The 21006-nt window shown below is 35.8% G+C and overlaps 1 protein-coding gene across 37 annotated transcripts in view; it reads right to left on the reverse strand.

Moving 5' to 3' along the window:
• LOC109387559 (regulating synaptic membrane exocytosis protein 1) overlaps positions 1–21006 on the reverse strand; it is a 203876-nt gene that overhangs the window by 100956 nt on the left and 81914 nt on the right. For 11 of the 37 annotated variants that reach the window (XM_019651546.1, XM_019651555.1, XM_019651553.1 and 8 more), the window contains 4 exons: positions 16447–16518; positions 8547–8729; positions 7308–7420; positions 3497–3526 (listed from right to left, as the gene is read on the reverse strand). In XM_019651546.1, the coding sequence (XP_019507091.1) occupies positions 3497–3526; positions 7308–7420; positions 8547–8729; positions 16447–16518 (398 nt within the window). The remainder of the gene's footprint in view (positions 1–3496; positions 3527–7307; positions 7421–8546; positions 8730–16446; positions 16519–21006) is intronic. The other 26 variants (XM_019651575.1, XM_019651565.1, XM_019651572.1 and 23 more) reach the window with 5 other exon arrangements.

The following is a 21006-nucleotide window of genomic DNA, read 5'->3' on the forward strand; positions in this document are numbered from 1 at the left end:
CGGCCGTCCAGAAGCCGGCGACTGATCTGCCTCGCCTGGGAAGAGCGCAATGATGGTGCCAACTTGGGCCAGTGAAGCGACATCCTCCACAACTAGATTGAAGAACAAAACGACAGCAACTTGTCTGTTCCCCTTCCCCCAACTCCCCAGCACTGTTCCTATCCCCCTAATTCCCCAATAAAAATCTTTAAAAAAAAAAAAAAGAAATATTATCTAAAGACATATAAATTAGAAACTTATTATGATAATAATATATTTTTTTCTCACCTTGAAGTCATTTAATTTCTGGTTCTGTTTTGATCTTCTTATATCATAATTTCGATGCCCCCAAACTACATTCATGGGCTCTTTAAAACTGTCCAAGAAATGTAGCAGAGATGGAAAAATTGGCTTACTTGTAGAATGAATAATTTAAAATATGCCTACAAAGCAGTTTGTGAAGCGTAAAATGATATGGTCTCTCAGCTTTTAACATAAAAGTGGGAGGTAAAAGGTAAATAATGTAGCATGAACATTTATAGTTCCTCAGTTAACTTTTCAACCCTAAGGATGTGTCACCTTTATTCAAATGCACCAGTTTTGTTTTCTCAAGCTGCATGGTAATTGGAGGGACAAGCCTGGTATTAGAATATTTAGTTCAATGGTGAAAAAGCATGTCATCAGGGGAAGTAGGACCCTGAGTTGGGCCTCTGCAAGGTCGTGGTGTTGTGAGTGGTGGATATCACAGCAACATGGGACAGTGGACAGAAGAACATGAGCTGTGGAGCCACAATCTGCCTTGCAATGGCTCTGTTACCTTAGGCATTCCACTTAATCCCTTTGATTCTCTTACTATAAAATAGGTAATAACACCCTCCTCACATCTGTGCATATGTTGTTACCATAATTATGTGGTAAGCAGGCACAAGAGACGCCCAGTAAATGCTGTCTGAATGCTGGCGATCCAGGAGAGCAAAGTGGTTAAGAACAAGGTCTTTGGAGTGAGGCTGGAAGCACGTTCCGTGTTCCACCACTTAACTAATTTATGACTGATAAAGAGACACATTTTTAATGTTTCTAAACTTTAGTTTTCTCAGAAAATGAGGCTATCAATAGATATGTCTCAGGTTGTTGAAAAAATATGAGACAAATATATAACACTCTTAGCACAGCCATTGACATAGAGTGAGTGCTCAATAAATTCTATTTACCATTAAAAATGTTAATAGTATTGCACACTTCTCTTTATGTGCTTTACAAATATATATGCTGGAAAATTATATGTGGGTCCCCTGCAGTTAGGGTGACCAACAGTCCCAGTTTGCTCGGGACTATCCTGGTTTTAGCTCTGAAAGTCTTGCATCTCGGGTAACCTCTCAGTCCTCTACAAACTGTGACCATTGGTTGTCCTACAAGTTCGTCTACTATTCATCAAAAACAAACTCTCACTGGGAGCTCCTAGGGCCTATACATGCCCTGTGCTGGGCATGGCGTGTCCCAGTCCTCATCTATCTACGGAGCACTCAGGGCAAGTTAAACCTCCAGGAAATATTAGCTCACAGAAGGGTTTCTATGCAAAACAATTTTTTTCTTTCTTATGGGGTAAGTGAGCCTAAAATTTGACTTTAAAACTATTTCTTGAAGTTGCTTCTATCCTTTCTGGACTTTTGAAACTTTTCGCGGCTAAGGAGTGCTCCCTGAAATCCCTGAGAGGTGTAGTAGCATCCACTGCCTTGCCTGGATGCAACTTGGGAGGTGCCTTTTTGGTTGTGTTCAGACATGTGGTCCATTCTGTGAAGCAGATCCACACCCTGTGTCCAAGGAATTCTTGGCAGAGTAAGGACACATCTCAGCCAGCACACAATGACCTGGTAAAAATGTCACAATCTCACATGCTCTGCAATGAGCCTCTCAATGTGCATACTTCCTATAGACTTTGGACTGTACCACTTAGAGATTTTATTTTGTTAGATTAGCAAATTATGGCTTTTGGCTAGTAATTGTACACATGGAAGAGCTCTAAATGAAGAATTATTATATTTTTCTGTCTTTTGGCTAAATAAATTAGGTCATGACCCATTTCCAATATAAAATTTTAATGCTTTATTATACTAAAATTTATCTTGCAAATCCAAAAAAATTCTTCTGAATCTAGGTACAAACGCGTCGGTTGTTTTTGCACTATTGAATCTAAAGTTGTGTTTCTGGTACCTGAATTTAAAATGCAGAATGGCCAGAAATCTATGCAAACAACTAGGGACCAATGCATCTTAATTAAATTGAATAATATTTTATTTTTTATTAATATATATTTATTGCCTACTGTGTCAGATACTATGCTAGAATATGTATTATGTGCTAGAATATAAATATATTTTTGTAAATTCAAACTAAAGTAAGTCATTGAATATTATCTCCCATTTTCATGCTGTGACACTGAGATACATAACACATACCCTCAATATACTACTTGTTAGGGATAATACATTTGGGATTTGTGCCTATTAAAACAGGATCCACTGAAGTATAGTGGAAGGAAGTGAAAAATAAGAGACCTGGCTTGTAGTCTGCTCTCATCAGCAGTGTGGATGGTAAATCTCTTTAATCTCTCTGAACCTGAGTTTCATCATTCGTAATTGGGATGATGCTACCCTCAGGACTAACTTTTAGGGTTACTATGGACAATAAATTGACCCAATCATTAATCCACAAACACTGAATAAATGTACTTCTGTTAAACTATAAAGCATGACATAATTTTTAAGTGTTATTAATATTATTTCATGAAAAGAGAACTCATGTTCAAATATTTAATTACCAGGACGACAATAACACAGAGTAGGAGATGGGTGGTGTGGGTGGTACATGAGGGTGGGATGAGATGTGCGTCTCCTTGAAACTCAAGTCCAAAGACCAAAAATCATATGTGATCCAAAAGATGATCAGGTCGGATGCCAGCGCTGTGCCGACTAGCAGGCGGAGGTTTCCCGCCTATGTCCCTCAGGAAGAAGGACTTGATGGGCATTATAACAATATTGTGGCCATGATGGGTAATATTACAGTAGCTACTTCCTGGATGCAGGACTGCAGTGGGGGCCAAACATTTGTTCAGCTCACTGCTATCTGGCAGGGAAAATCCAGGGATTTTCCACTCCTTTGTACCAGACATTACCCTGAACAGAAGGGAAGAATTAAATCCTTTATGAGAGCAGGGGAATACAAACAAACAAACAAGAACATATAGAAAATGTTATTATTTTCCAAAAAGAATTGTTTTCTAGCTGTCAGTGGGGATCAATTTTGAAGCAAAAATTCTTAATTTTAATAGTTTCTTCTTTGATGTGAACTGCTCACAGTACAAAATAATTAATACCAAAATGCCCTACAAAATCCTTGCAGGGAAAAACTACCTGTTAAACAATTTTGCTCATTATTTCAATAAAGACACTTATTTAACTCTCTCATATATTATGCAAGGAACAATATTAAATGGTTAAAAAGTTACATTAATATTTACCTTTTGTGGAAGAGTTATATTTTTCTTGTTCTTCAATGAATTAAATGCACATAATGATGGAAACAAAAGAAAGAAATCAGCAAATTTATAGTTAGACATGGAAATGTAAATCAACACAATGGTATGAATAAAAATGCATAACATATAATGCAACATGATAAGTTACAATGACAAACCATGAGGAAGTCTCAAATATGGTTTAAATCAATTAAAGAAAGAATGAATACAACAATTTAGAGATTTAAAATAAAAACAGAAACATTGGGAAATTAATACATTTGGCATTTGAAAAGTATGTTTTGTGATATATTTTCTTGCCTTTTAAGAATTAAAAAATATTTCAACAACAGTTTTACTAAAAATATTTAATTTTAATCCTGTGTGACTTTTTATTGTAAATGTATTTAATAGAATATTTAATACTCATAACTAACATTTTTATTTCAGTGATGATAGCATTTCAGATAATTTGAAATTTCATATAATAGATGAACAAATAAATTCTATTTTTTAAACTAGAAGTAGTCATTTTCTTTTCACTATGAAAAATATTTTGTAACATTTTCCACATAGAAAAAAATATATTCTAATTTAAGTAATCCTTTCTTCCTTCTCCAATTATGCTAAAAAATCTCAAGGTGAAATTGGTTTTTGGAGACTATCTTTCCTGAGCATTTTATAAAGCTTTATATCAACCTCCTTGTTGGCATACTATTTACTGAGAAATAATGGCTTACCTAGATATTTCTGACGGGGAATATCATTAGAGTTATAGGTAGGAGCTATAATAGAACACATAAAACATATCTGGCACACCAAGTGCTAATTTATGAATGATCTTTAAATATTTCTTTAAAAGACATCCTGTTGAGCACAAAAAATGATCACTTTGTTTCAGAAAACCGTACAACATTTTTATGTAACCAATTACGCTGCTTTCAAGCCTCTCTCTACATGAGGGCTACACTGGAATACAATATTGGAATGTAACCAAAGAAATTTCTTGGAAGTCTTTGCTCTCCATTATCACATACCATTTGAGTTACCTAAATTTTAAGGCTCTTTTTTCAGATACTTTATCTCAAAATCTGTATTGTAATCACCCCTCTTCTTTTCCCCTAACTATACTTTAACATAATCAGATTCCATGCAGGAAATAGGCTAGCACTCCTAATTTTTAAAAGAAATTGTGAAATAATTTTTCATTGAATTATAGAAAAAAAAGTAACCATGCACCCAAAGAATCTAATCATCTCGGCACACATCCTAAGCACATTAATGTAGATAACTGTACCCAGAAACTGTATATGGATAAAATTATAAGTTCAATAAGAACTTGTATCACTATCCAGGAATCTAAACCATTTGAAATATTTGCTCTTAACAATCAACTGCAAATTAACTCAATTTTTTTAAAAAAGGAAAATTACCCTTTGTTAAAAATTAAAAAAACAACAACACACAAACAAAAAAGACTGGAAGTCAAATGCGCTACAGCCTTAATCAATTGCAAATAAACTGCATTAATCTTTATAGAAAACAGAACTAAAGTTAAATAATATCAAAAGAAAAAAAGATAATTCTAGAGCCCTAAAAATAACAATGAAATCAATGTTAAATAGAACATGCTAAATTGTCTATCCCATGAATCAAATTAGAAGTTTAATTTTAAAACATATTTTAGGATACATAAAGATGTCATGTGAGCTGTTCAATTTGAAATAGATTCATAATAAGCTGATGGCAGATAGTATCATCATTCACCAAAAGTCCCAAAGCACATATTAACATCATAAACTAAATTTATTTTAATTATAGAAGAGCACTGAGATATAATAATACATGTTATATTTTTAAAAGGCTGTATCTATATAACCATAATTTTAAAAAACTTCAAATAACAAGTGTTTACTAGTGGTTTACTAGTGTATTTGTGATCTTAAATAGCAAAATAACTCCATCAATTTCATCCTCAGTCACTCCTTTCTTCCCACCTCAATTCAATCCTTATAAATTGATGATTTCTCTGAAAGACAACTGTGAATATGAGTATCATAAACAGCAATGTTGATATTAACAGTTGAACATGAACTTCTTTAAAAACCATAATCCAGCATACAATCCAACTGATTTCATAGATGCAATTGTTATTTGTACAGAGATAACATAACTATAATCTCACTATATGAGAGTTATATGCAGTACCCTTATATGCTTTTGAATCTTAAATGTTTCAGCAATTGGAGGAAATGCAAAGAATTTTAGGAACACATGAATTTTTGGATACCAATCTTGAGCAAAATATGGCCAGTAACACTGAATTTGTAGCTAACACCAGAATTCGTAGTTGGTTTAGTTGTGCAACAGGAAGTCATGAAAGGATAATTTAAATAAACATCAAATTTTATTTTTAAAAAATAAATTTTACAACAATATCATATAGGCTATTACTAATTACATTCTTAATAACATTAATTTTGAATTATCTTCTCAAAATGTTCCCAGAAAAGAGAAAAAGAAAGTTTGTTAAACATGTGAATTGAGAATTCCAGTGAATTCATTACTATTTTAGAAAAGAAAGTCAGAGTTTCACATAGCCTCATAGTTTCCTGATTAACTAAATGAACACCCTGAATATTAAAGCATGATATATCAACAGGATGTATAAGCTTAAAAAATAATACAAATCCAGAGTTTACTGTAGCAGCATTAATCTAGCAATAAGTTGATGCTTCTTAAAATCTACACTAATTTTTCTATAACCAAGTATTCTGCTTACAAACTTTGCCTTATCAGTCTTTGAAACCATGTATTTATCTTCCTAGATCTTTAACATTTCTGTGATATACTCAGTACAGCACTTCAATTAAGCGAGTAAGACAGGTACCCGGCACCCTTGACACAGAATGAAATACAAGGAAACATCAGCAACAACCAGCACTGTATAAAAAAATATTCAAAATATTAGTCTTTCAGTTGTTTCAGAGAAATTAAGACTTTCAATACACATTTTAAATATAAGTCCACTGCATTTATATTATAACCCCAAATTAAAAATTATTTCAGTAAACTGCTTAACTGATCCCTGGTGAGATTAAATGTGATAACCTACCCTGATAAGAAATCATTTCACCTACTGAGAAATGGGATAGCACTTTGGGTCACATGAAGGAAAAGTGACTATTTTAATCCAGTATTTAAATCATCTAGCCCCTGTAGTTCAGGGAATTTAATTTCCATATCGAAACAAGCCCCCCCCACCACCAAATCAGAAAATAAAACGCAGTGTGTATATGTTTAAAATAAGGAAATTTTAAGTAACATGAACTGTCAACAAAATATTAAAACATGTGCTGTCATTTTTTTATCATCAAATTTATATAAAAAACACAAGATATTGCAAATAATTTAAAAAAAACTAGTAAAGCCTTCAATATGATCAAATGTTTCATCAATAAAACATACTTTAAAAACAAGGCTAAAATAAGTCTTCTTTTAACACAATATTCCATAGTGTACTGAGGTTTTTAAATTTTGATTTTCTTTGTTCTTTGAACAAAGGTATCTCTAGGGCTCATCCTGTTCTTTTAGTTGACCATCTAAAATTCATTCATTCACTCACTCAGCAAAAACAGTATACGCCATGAACCATTATAACGCGGTGCTGGGAATAAACTTCTAAGAAACTTAAATTCTTAGGATTCAGCAAATTACATATGATCAAAATACTACTCATTTACTAAAAGAAGCATAAAAAGAGGTGGTTCTCAAATCCAAGAGTTTTGCACAATGATCTCTCTTTATTGGATACCTTGTTCTATACTGCCGCTTCTCACGGGCACTTGTGGGAGCTGCCTTCCCCTGCGACTGCTGAAGGGCGCGTCTGCCGGAGGAGAGCGGGTGGGGCTGCCTTGTCGGTGCATCCTGAGGGCAGAAAACAGCGGGGTGGGAAGTGAAACGGGGAAATCCCAAGAGGGCCTGACAAATACCTTTTCCTTCTTCCCATTACAATGAATACAGATATAAAACCCCTCACTAGGCCTATGGAAGCAAAATCAAATACTTTTTTTAAAGATATGTGTAAAAGGAATATTACAAAAAAAGGGCTAAAAGAGCTACAGGGCAATATCTGTCACACATATTTCTGCATAATGAATTCCTGAACCTGGCAGAACTGGATTCACTTCTTTTCATTAACTTTCTAAGAAGTTGTAGTTTTCTGTTAGGTATCCATTTTTGGTAGCGCTAAACCAAATATACCTACTTCTAGCCTCTGAATCTTATCAACATGGATAAATTAGTTAAGAAAGGCTATTGCCTAAATTGCTACTATTAAATCCATATTTCTATCTAAATTTATTTATAAATGATACAAAAGTTCTAGCTGCAAACTTTTTATAAATTACCAATTACTTATACTTTATTTTTAAATAGGAAAACTCTTGAAACATATTTTAAAAAATAACCTTGGGCACAGGCTATAAAATATACTGATGCAAGGATCAAAATTACAAATAAAAATTTGAGAAGTGTGCAGACACATTACTTCTGTACTCCTAGAAGTAGGCTGATCTCCAACTGCTGGCACTCCCACATTTAAAAAAAAAATTTTAACTAAAGAACTTTAAAACTAAGATTTTACTGAACACATATGAAAGGTGTTTTTTTTTTTAAATTCCTTATACTTTTTAAGGCAAATACACATTTAATTCCAGGTAATTTCTTATAAGTCACTTCACGTAATTAAAAAAAAATATATATATATATGTATATATGTACATATGAATATGTCACAAACAGATGGAAGGACATAACACAGCCAGATTTAACTTTCAATGATAGCGTATTGGCAGTAACTATAGAATACCACCAGCACAGTGAAGATAGATGCAAGGAATAGAGGATGTGGGAGAGGCTCAAGTGTCACAAAGAAAGGATTAAAAATTATGGTGTCCTAATGAGTGGAAGCATTGAGTGCTCAGGGAGGCACAACACCACAGCGACACCCGGAGGCAGGACATGGATGCTGGGCTGGACACTGAACAGCGACCTGGTTAGAAGAGGAGAAGGCGGCGCTGACCCTCCGGGGGCAAGGCGGTGGACAGAACACAGTGTTCTGACACTAGGGTGCTCGCTCGACCTGGAGCGAGCGGGATGTTTTCCCCTAAGGACTGGCTGATTAGTCGCTCTTAGGACTGCGTATCCCCTTCTAGAAAGACATGGTGGGAGTACCCTAAAACATTAGGGTCAGAAAAGATCTTCAGTCAGCAGGTTCACATTAACTTTGATAGCAACACATCTGTCCAAGGAACATCTGGTTACTCTTACAAGACAGTGACTTTAAAAACCAGAAGAAAACCCATTACACAGTTACCAAAACGGAATTCAATTCAGACTGACGAGTTACTGCAAATATGCATGTCACATGGTTTTTGGAGGGCTAATCTAGATGCCTTCAATGTAATAAAGCTCTTGTAAATTCCACAGGCAGAGACTTCCATCTCTTATTTTTTACTTTGTATCTCTAGTGCCTGGATCATAGCTGCACAGAGAGCAGGACAGCAATAAAGATATCCTAACTGAGTGGATATGATTAGAATAATGAACATGGGGATACTTCAAGCACTTGACGTCAAGAAGAAATAATGCACTGTAGAACTCGGGATATTTTTACAATGTTCATAATTTTACTCTGCAATAAGAAAGTCTATGCCAAATAGACAGCAAAAGGAAGGTGGTTTCTGAGGTTAATTTAAGCAGACAAATTAAAATGATACAATAAGATGGAGAATGCGTCATTATCGAACTCACTAAATGCATAATGCTAATATTTGGATTAAAAAAAATCATGTCCTTCAAGATATAAAAAAATCTAACATTTTTGTATCCATATATTGATGGTTATCTCAATATGGTGCTCAAAATTATTATGAAGCCAATTTACAAATTAAGGATTAAGAATTAAAAATTGACATATATATAATATATATGTATAGATATGTATATATATTATATATATTAGTTCCCCTTACCCCACAGTTTCACCTTCTATAGTTTTAATTACCCAGTCAACCGCAGTCCAAAAATATTAAATGGAAAATTCCAGAAATTTTTTAGTTTTTCTTTTTTTTTTTTAATAAAATTTATAAGTTTTAAATTGTACACCATTCTGAGTAGTGTATGAAATCTCATGCCACCCACTCCATCCCACCCAGGACGTGAACCATCCCATTGTCCAGCATCGCCACATTGTATATGTTACCCGCCTATTAGCCATTTAAGTAGCCACCTTGCTTATCAGATGAGTAATCAGAGAGAGAGGGGGAGAGAGAGAGCGCATAGTCACAGAATTTTATTACAGTGTATTATAATTATTTATTTTATTATTAGTTATTGTTGCTAATCTCTTATTGTACCTAATTTAAAAGTTAAACTTTATCATAGGTATTTATGTATAGGTAAAAGCATAGTATATATAGGATTCTGTACTAGTCACAGTTTCAGGCACCCACTGGGGATCTTGGATTGTATCTTTGGATTGGATCTTAGATAAGGGGAGACGACTATATACATAATATGTTTCTTTAAAGCAGATACATGTTTTTGCCATTTTCAGTATGTATTTTAAGTAAAATGCACATTTAAATTACCTAACATGTATTATTTTTCACAGTGATAGAAGCAATGGAATGACATCTCATCATTTTTAACAATGCTGTAAAATTCAATTAAGTAATTTAAAGTGTGTGAGTGAAAAGAATACATATTAATCAAGGGAAGCACATTAATTATTTAGTGCTTTATTCAACTTGTATTCGGATTGACAATTTTTCTTTTAAGTAAAATGATTTTCACAGCTATAATTGCTTTGATTCAGGGTATTTCCTTCATTTCTGAATAATAAAATGGAAAAATGTCAGGTTTTAGAGAATAAAAAAATACAGCTTAGGTTTTTAATATGCATTTTATCTTCTTGAGAGCTGAATTAATGCTTTATCAGACCCAAATGCAGATCCCAAAACCTGGACCGTCACCTCGATTTCCAAATGAGAAGAAACGAACTGACAATACTCTAGATATTAAAACCTTTCTTTCATTCTGAATTAACTTTTGAGTTAAACTCTACAGAATTAATTTATATGGGAAGGATTGCATGACCAAATCCTTTCCAATGATAAAGAATTAGTTTTTATCTATTACTCTTTAAAAGCCATTACATGAGAACAAATTTCAAGCCTTCCTTGTTCATACTACACTTTCTAAATGTGGTTTGAAAATTGAATACTACACTTTTCGCCCTAGTACTGAGAACTTTCATGGATCTTGCAATTTCCCTAAAAGCTTGTTTCATTCCTTAATGCAATTCATAAGCACTGAAAGTACTCCTTAAATGTGACCTGAAATGGGAATAATTTAGGCAGGCCTTAGGTGACACCAAACTAAATGGCAAACGTATAAAATGCAATTTCAGGGGCAAATAAATGGCTTTCTAGGTGAGCGTTTTACAGATCGAGGCTATGTGACTAAGTGTTCTCATCTCCCAAGCCGCGGAGCTACAGCGCCTGAAAACAGCTTGTACTGCTGGGGGTTAATCACTTAACACCAGACCCATTTTTTCTTTGATATGAACTAAAAATCCTGTAATAACAAAACCGTTTCTGTCACCAGCCAAACTATGACAAGTACGAAAGCACAGACCGAAGGAGAGACGTAGAAAGCCACTTTGCCTGAGAGTGTGGCAGTAAGGCTGAATTGACAGGCAGCGAAACTGAGGAGAGTGAAAATGCAGAACTTGATGAGAGAAGAGCAAGGTTTTGGAGATGAGAGATAATGGACCCAAGGAGAGTTTGTGTTAGACAAGAGGAAAGAAACATTAATCAAGAAATTCTGAGGTACAGGAGTGGAATATTGAGAGAATCCAGGATGTCAAGCCTGGATCTTTTCAATGAAATGGGATGTGCTGAGAATGTAAGGGTGTAAGAATGAAAGAGATTATGAACAACCATATTAGAGGCTGGAACAGGGAGTGAATGAGGGATAAGTAAAATGATATCAACAACTATTCTTTACTGAGCATTAGCATGGAGCCATCTCGACATGCCAGGCACAGAAAGTATGTGCGTATATATGTATGTATGTATGCATGCATATGTTGTGTATATGTGTCTATATATGTATATATATATATATATACACACACACACATGCATATGTTCTTTTTTTGTATTCTCACAACAGCTCTGAGAAGGTTTGTTACTCCTATTTTATAGATGGAAAGCAGAGGATCATAGAATGACTTTCAAAAAGACAAAGCACTGATGTGGTAAGGCAGGATCCAACAGGTCTGTGGAGTTCCAACTTGCTCCTCTGTCTGTCTATTGAGAGGATTTGTTTCTCTATCATGAGACGAAAAATGGTAATTTCACATCCCTGGATACATTGTGAATTGTGCAAGATAAAATATGAATATATGTACAAGTATCAAACTGTTCAGCAATATTTAATAAAATTGTCTTCTGAGAGTTTGTAGGAACAAAATATATGGAAAATGGTATTTAATGAATACCTACTCTGCTAAATATATCTATACACATCTCATATTTTTAAAACAAAACAATGACGCTTCTAGAGCAAAATCCTAATTCAAACCTAACTATGTCTGACTTCAGTTCACTATCTCCAAATGCATATCTAAATATTTACCACTGAGTTCAGTCCATGACTATTCTTTTTACCTAAGACTAGTGTTTAAAACTTGAACATAAGCAAAACACTTTTTTTCACCAAAACCTTAGGTTGTTACTCAGATATTTTTGTTGCTGCAAATGGACTTGCAATTGCAACCTAAAACTATAGTTCTGAGGGGTAATTCTTGTTTTTCTGTTTGTTTTTTATGACTTTTTAAAGGATGAACATGCATGTAGTACCTAGGGTTAAGTCTTTGAAATGGCCTCTCCTGTAAAGGCCACTTACAGGCCTACATAGGTTCTTTCCAATAGCACTGGAACAACATAAAATGCATATGCAAGTAATTCTTATTTTTCCCTACTGTATTAGAGTTTTACTATAAATGATACAAATCAGGACCAGCCTAATGAAGAGACATATAGGGAGAGATCTGGGAGGGTCCTGAACTTGAAGCTTCTCTGTCCTCAGGACATATTTCCCTCCTGGCACACTGATGTGTATCACTAACCACGGAGCTCACCTGAGCTTCAGTGTTCACAGTTCTTATTGGGGTTTCCTCATGTAGGTGTGACTGACTGAGTAACTGGCCACATGTTTGAACTCAGTCCCCCAACCCTCCCCCTTCCCCAGAGGTCAGGCTGATCTCATATGGCTCAAGAGCCCAACCCTCTAATCACATGGTCGGTCTCTCTGGTGTGGTCAGCCCCTATTCTGACTGATCTCCTTGCATAAACTCAGGTATGGTCCCAGGCGCTCATGATGAATAACACAGACACTCCTTTCGCTAAGGAAATTCCAAGGATTTAGAGGTTCCTTACCAGACACCTTGGACAAGCAGGTAATTCTTCATACTAGTCCTGACAAAACATCCCCCAGGTAGGAGGAAGAGTGTAGGTTTGACAAGAAGAAAGTCACTAGCATAGAATGCAGAAATGGTGCTAGCAGTCATCAAAGAGCTGAATTCACATGAGGGTGAAAAGTCGGACTGTTTCTTTAACCCTGCGCTGTCCCACGTTGGGCGCCAGATGCCGCCTCCCGCGCAGCAAGGGCGGTGGGGACCGAGAGGGCGGCGCAGGGTTAAAGAAACACAAAAGTCAAGGATAGAGTTAAGGCAGGGCCAGGGGGCTGCAGCCTCTCTGGGACTGAGCCCTGAACAGGGGCAACGCATAGGTTTTATTAAGAAACTTCAAACAAGTGAAACTTGTTTTTTCTAAAGTCCGTGTGATAAGTGCCTTATGGCTAATTTCCATCAACCAACCCCACTGCATTCCAATACCTGCTGTGCCTTCATACCCCGCCCCCCCCCACACTCCCCTCTCACTCTCCCCCTGCCCACACACACACANCACACACACACACACACACACACACACACACACACACACACACAACCCCCAGGATGGTGCAGATGTACCGCGACCATAAAAATATGGGAGATAACCAACAACATTCCACCGGGTCTCAGCATTCTGAGACACTCCCTCGAGACCTCATTAGGTCAGGGGTTGGTGTGTGGTGGGCGGTCGAGGACGAAGCTGTAAGGCAACATCAGACTTTTACCAAGGAGCTTCCTTAGATAATCAGAGGCACTGCTTGAAACAACAAGACGCAAAAGTCTGAAGTCAGTTCTGCCTGTCTTCTATCTACAAATGATCACTCTACCTTTCAAGATATATCATTTCAAGGCTATTCTTCATAAGGCCAAATTTGTTGAGGACAACAAAGGGTCTTTAAAATTGTAATCATTATACAGCACATTTTGCCAGAAGTCAAGGTATGCCTATATGGTATGACTCCTTTGGGGAAGTTGTTAATTTCTAAAGGCGAAAAATCAATGTCCAAAGCATTTATACTGGACTTCAATTCATCTGTACTTAGATGTCAATTCAAGGTATTTTTCTAAAGAAATGAGAACTAACACAAACTTAGAAAATCCAGGCCAATTTTTCTTTTGTAACTGGCTATTCAACAAGTCACTTAAAAACTAGACATGTAATTTATACTCTAATAAAAATTGATACAGAACTCTGATTACAATCAAATAAATCTACACACATAAAAGGGAAGAGATTTCTATATTAAAACCTATAAGCAAAGTAAATAAAGGCAAGAGTAATATGAATATGGTCCTTAAGCAGCAAACATTTGAGATTGGGACTCAATCAAATCTTTGCTATTCTTACTGAAGGCAGGATTTGTGTTTATCTAAAGATATTGTCAGTGTTGCAGAGGAAGATGCCCAAATATCACTCACTTGGAGTTAAGCACCTTCAGCTGATCTAGAATCATCTAACACTTTGAAAAACAGTATCCTATTGTCAAAAAAACATGTTCATTGATACCTACTAAATACTAAACTGCAACGTAGTAGCCACTCAACTAGAGTTGTTAAATGAATTAACTAAGGCTGAATGGAATAAAAAGAATACAGCACTGAGGAAAATTTTCAATCAATTCAAAATAATTGAAATCGTGTGTGCATGAGATAGGGTTATGAATGATGGCTGAAGATTAAAAACTTGCCTAAGAAACTTTATTTACAATGCTATAAAAGAGATTGCAGTTGGCTAAGTTGACAGTAAGAAATACAAAAATAGAAACATAATCAGTATTGTTTTATCTATCTATCTATCTATCTATCTATCTATCTATCTATCTATCTATCTATCTATCTAGACTGCTAGAACTCTGTGCTTCACATCCTTCCTCAATGTCCAGCTCCTTTGTAAAATTGAATTCCAACTCAACACTTTTTTGAGTTTCCCAGATCCTTTTTCCATTCTAAGTTCCTTAAATAGTCAATATCTCCACAGGCCATTACCCAGGTTCCATCTCTCCTTCCCACATTCCTTGATGTGACACATACCTACTCATTTTTCTGATCTTAACTCAGAGGTAATATCCTCTGGGAAGACTTACTTTTTTGCTGCTCATTACTTTATTCCATAAACTTTGCACAGGGCTTGGTACATATTTGTTAACTGCATGAATCCCTGCACTGTACAGATTCTATCTCCAAGCCTATTGTGATAGCCTCCTGGTGTCTTGCATCTCCTCTTAGAACTTTCAATCCACCTTCTAAAATGTTGTCAGTGAGCTATAATTTGGAAACTCAAAACCAACCGTCTATTGGGGTATTGGAAAAGTCATGACGCATTTTTGCAATGAAAAACAGAAAAAATACGTCATGAATTTTCAGACAACCCAATATTAATACCTCCATGTTAAAAGCCCATTCATTAAGGGATCATGGAATAAAGCAGAAATTGAAATTCTGTAGCATGGCTTAAAGGCTATTCATAGCCTAACCTCTAAGGATTTCTCCAGCTATATTTTCAGTCCGCTCTCCCATCTCCTGAATCCTATTCTCCCTCCTCAAATGGGTAGAGTTTTCCCAAACTCAAGAGGATATTCCAAGCCTCAGTGTTTTCTCATATTGTTTCCTTCTCCTGGAATATTTTACTCTTCACATCTATTTTTATATATCTGGACTTAGCTCAAGTGGCACCTATTTATGAAATATTTCCTAATTTCATCCATACCCCACTCTTTTCCCTTTGTTTTCACTGTACCTTGTGCATACCACTGTTACAGCAAATGCATTCATTCATTCACACCTATGTCACCCTACATGCTCTCAATAATTATTGGATTAATAAACATATATTAATTGGATGTTGGTGTTTCTTACAGCTATATTAAAAATGTGTCAACACCTTGCACCTAAAATATTAAAAAAATTGAGGGATTAGATGAATTACAAATGAAAGATAAGTAATCCTTATAATTTCTACATTAACTTAGCAAATGTCTTTGGCTGTAATATACAAGTAGAATCTTAGATTATCCATTTGTAGAAATGTTTTTAAGAAGATGGTATTATTCAGATAACAGACACTGAAATAAAAAAATATTTGCATATTTTAGGTACTATGTTTATTGCTAACATTTCAATTATCTCAGAAACAAAATATTAACATCCTATTATGTACAGAAGTGTGGATTTAATTTTCTTTAATAATCAGAATAATCACTAACGTAAATATATGAGATTTTCTTAAGCCTTACGATTTAAGGGCTGCCTTCAAATAACTCTCTCTTGTTTTCTGAATGATGCTCTTCCTACATGGATTTACTCACAGGAATGTCTTTCAACATCACAATTTGTGTTTAAGAACTGACCATGTAGAAGGAGAGTGAAGGCACCATTGAATATGTTAGTAAAACAGAAAATGGCCCACACAGCACAACACCAAGCCTACCTTTCTGCATCAGAGGCAATGCCTTTCCTAGTCTGTTTTTGGATGCTAGATCTTTCAGACTTTCTGGAGTGCCTGTGGAATGAAATGTTAAAGAAATACAAAATATATGATGAATAAAGCTATGGTAATATCATACCATGATAAAAGCCAACACACGTGAAAAATGGCAACTATCTTACTTAAATGGTTTTGTCAATCAATACTTTTTAAAACAAAATAAAAATAAACATCAGGACCGGTGCTATGTGGAAGACACAAATTGACCAACAGGACACACGAGACGCTGACATTCCATTAGTCTAGACGGGCAAGTCTGTGGTAATGATTTCATAGGGGCTCCTGCTGAGCAAGTGTGCCTCTCTTAATGAGTAAACAAATTCAGTGGTGAAATGTAGTGACGATCAATGTGATGATAGATATGGTTTAGGTGCTGAAAGACCACAAATGGTTGTAGTGGCCTCACTTTTACAAGCTGAAACTTGGTGCTACGAAGATTTTTGCTTTATTTTTTTCTCCCACAAAATTATAAAGAGAAGAAAAATGCTACAGTAAATGTTTGATATAAGAAAAGTATTTTAAATCAGCTATGAAAATTATCATAAAGATGCTTTTATAATCATATAGCGTTTTAAAAAGCTGATCGTGTCACAAATCAAAAACTAATATAAAAAGTAATCATGTCACAATGAAAAGAATGAATACAGTTCCCAATTTAGTCTGTGTCCCCAAATGTACACTGAGCATTTGGAACTTGAAATGCATTTTCCCATAGAAATAATGTTTACATACGCGTATAAAGCTTCCCTCTCTAAGGCAGGTTACATACGCCTATTTAACTTACATTATGTCTGGATTATTACATATTTGAAACAAATGCAAAATATTGTGGTCAAGAAAGTCACACATGTTAAAAAAAATAAGAGAGAAACCATCAAAAGGAATGTGCATTTTTTCTCAATAATTGATTTTCTATAATTTACGCTTATTTTTCTTCCCCAATATCCCTTCCTTCCAACAACGTTAAGGAGACAACTGTTTGTCGTTTTACAGAGATATAATTGAAATATAACACTATATTAGTTTCAGGTATACAACATAATGATTCAACATTTGTATATAATGCCAAATGATCACCACTGTAAGTCTATTCAACATCTATTACCACAGTTACAATTTTTTTTTTCTGTGAAGAGAACTTTAAGATCTGCTCTCTTCTCTTTACACTGTTTGCTTTTTAATGCCAGGTATCCTGAGTGCCCCTGCACAGCACCAGGGACACATCGAAGTACAAAATCTGCCCTCACAGGTTGCAGACGTCTAGGGCTGCTCACTTTTCTCCATCTCTTTCACTATCGACAAAAACTAGGTTCACACTATTTTACCCCCCAAATTCAGAATCTGGGTTTGAGCTTTGCGTTTCTTCAGCCTTTTGTTACTCTGACATCTCACTTCTGAGGAGACAAAAAAGGGAAGAAACAGAAGAGGAAGACATCTCTCACTAACTAACCACTTAGCTTTACTATTTGGAAAAAGAGGATATATGGCAGGACAACTCTGCTAGGCACTGAGAGAGGCTACTGACTTATTTAATCTCGTGATAATCCTGTGAGAAGATCTCATCTTCGTTTTACAGATGAGGAATCAGGCTCAGCGCAGGGACACACAGTAGGTAAGCAGGCTGGGAGCACAAGGTGAGTCCGTCCGGCTGCTGAGCTTTTCTGTCACATACTGTTCAGCAAAGAGGGTGCCGGGGGCTGATTGTCATGCCTGCTCTATGGGTGAACTCTTCTTATTCAAGAAGGGAAGAAACCACAAGATCTGGTCCAGGCCTGGGAAAGCAGTGAGAGGCCATCTCTCTGATATTAAGGGCCAGTTCTTACTTTGTTGATCAGATGTTTAGGAGAGGGGATGGTAGGGTACAGAAGTGTCTAGAAGTACATACATAGCACAGGCCTGAAATCAGTGCTAGGCGATTGTTGGGAAGGAAAGCTTGTTCCTGAAGGGAAGGAAGGTATAGACACAGCAGAGAGAGCTGAAGGAAGGGGGGGGAGGAGGAGAAAGGTCTGCAGGCCCAGTAGGGATGTCAGTTCAAAATAAAAACAGTATATTATTATGGAAAATTAATGCTGAGGACTGGGAGCACAGGTGTTCCTTTTCTTATCTTCAGCCCAGTGAGAGACAAATGAGAGCATAGAGTTTTAGGCCAATTTATGAAATTCACACTGTCATTAAAGGTTTTCACTATTCATTCATTCAACAAATAATTGTTGAGCATGTATATATGCCAGGCACAGTTCTAGGTGTTTAGAATATGTCTGTGAACAAAACAAAGATTTCTGCCTTCAACCAATTTGAGTTTTGTTGGTAGAAGACAAACAATAAGAAGTAACAAAAAGCCTAAAACAAGAAAATTACACAGTATGTTAGAAGGTGATAAATGCTAACAACAACAACAAAAAGTAAACCAGGGCAATAAGGATCAGAAATGTGTGTGTGTTGGCTGGGGGAGGGGAGGAGAGTTTGGGGGGAGGGGAAGGCTACAGTTTTAAGTAGATGCTCAAGGAAGGACTCATTGAGTTGGTGACATTTTAACAAAGACATATATATGTTAGGGAGTTAGCCATGTATATACCTAGGGAAATCATGTCCCACGCAAAAGAAACATCAAGTGCATAGGCCCTCAGTCAGGTGTGTGTGCCCGGTACGTTCAAACAATAGTAAGAGAACAGAAAGAAAAGTGTTGAAAGAGAAGAGTCAGATGACACGAGTTTGGGGTGAGGCACGAGGGATGTACAGCATCTGGTGGGCTTTTGTACAGACTTTCTTCCTCTGCACAACTGAAGGGTTACAGGCACCTATTAGAACTTGTCTGCTTTTCCTCCTATCCCTACTAATTTCTATTAATCTTTCTAGACCTAAGTGAGCCTTTACCTTCCCTGTAAAACTCTTAACTCTTCCTCTTCTTACCTCCTAAAACTTAAGGGGTTCATGTATTATTATTACAGTAACTGATGCTGTTGATGACCACAATGATGATGATACTAACAGTATCTAACACTAAACACTTGCTGTGTGCTAGCACGATCACTTTATCTGCATTATGTCATTTCATCTCACCAATCCAGTGAGGTAGGTACTGCTCTTTCATCCTTTTTTTTTTAAGCTGAGCCATCCTGCTACTTGTTGGCAGCTCAGCAGTTGCTCAGCTCAGGCTGGACTTGAACCGCTGTTGCTCAGAGCTCAAACTCTTGAGCGAGCTCTTAACCAACTGAGCCACTCGGCCGGCCCTTTCTTTCATCCTTTTTAAGAATAAGGAGATTGAGGCTTAGACAGATTAAATTATTGGCTCTAACTCACATAGCCATTACATGTGAAACCATGAGGTTAACTGACTCCATAATAATTATAATATCAGCGAACACATTGCGTTTGTGACATAAATGACACTGGAACATAGTAGCTAAAACTAGAGTCCGAATGGGTTTAACCTTGGCTCTGGTTTTTGTCTAGCTGGGTGGTTTTAGGTAAGTGGCTTAACCTCTCTGTGCCTGTTTTTTCCATCTGCTAAGTGGCAATAATAATAATACTTGTGGTATGTAAAATAGGAAAGGTTAGAATAATCAGCCTATATTTATGCACTAAACTATTGAAATTATTGATCATGTAATCATAAAATAGATCACAGTGAAATAAGCTACCTTCTACTTTATACTACCCTTGTAAGTTCCCTGTGGTGAGGAACTGTGTCTGTTAGGGTTATTATTGTACTGTTAATGTCCAGCACATAGTAGATGCTCAATAAATATTTGTTGAATGGATGGTTAAAAAAGTAATATTTTGAGTATTATACTGAATTTGAGAGTTTAAAAAGTTATTGTAAGTAAAAACCTTAACTAGGGCTATAAAATTCAATTTATATCAAACAAATTTAGAAAAAAAATTTACATTGTTTTCTGGGCTTCAGTAAAATACCATAAATAAGAAATGCCCTTTGGTCATTGCCTTATGCATAATGAGTGTCAGTCATTACTATTGAACCAATGTATGTTTATCATGATGCAACAAGGCAGCATAGACTCAATTTTAGAGTCTAATCAGAGTCTCAGTTAGAATTCAGCTAATCCACTTGCAACTACCTAAATTTACAAATGAAAAAACTAAGTCCCAGAAAGTTGAAGTGAATTTTCCAATGTAATATAGGCCTTAATTAGTCTGTGAGGACGCCACCATCATGTCCTCATGTCCTTAGGTCCTCTGTCCACTCTGCCCTCCAGGGACTTTGAATGATTTGGTGTTTACTGGAGGAATTCCTGGACAGAAGTGAACATAACAGTTATAGTGTTTCCATGATGTCTTATTTGTTTTGGGTTTTAACATGCTTGTTGTTAAAAACCAAAAAATTAAAAATTTTTTGTAGTTATTTTATTATTCATAAAGAATGTTTCTTTGGGTAAGACATGCAAGAGTCAAAAATCTTGAGCTGCTTCTTTGCTTCACAAATTAACAGTTGTATGATTTTGGCCTTATGCCCCCTTTTTCACAGGCACAAATGAAATTCTT

Source organism: Hipposideros armiger, unplaced genomic scaffold (genome assembly GCF_001890085.2).
Source record: "Hipposideros armiger isolate ML-2016 unplaced genomic scaffold, ASM189008v1 scaffold_162, whole genome shotgun sequence".
Lineage (NCBI taxonomy): Eukaryota > Metazoa > Chordata > Mammalia > Chiroptera > Hipposideridae > Hipposideros > Hipposideros armiger.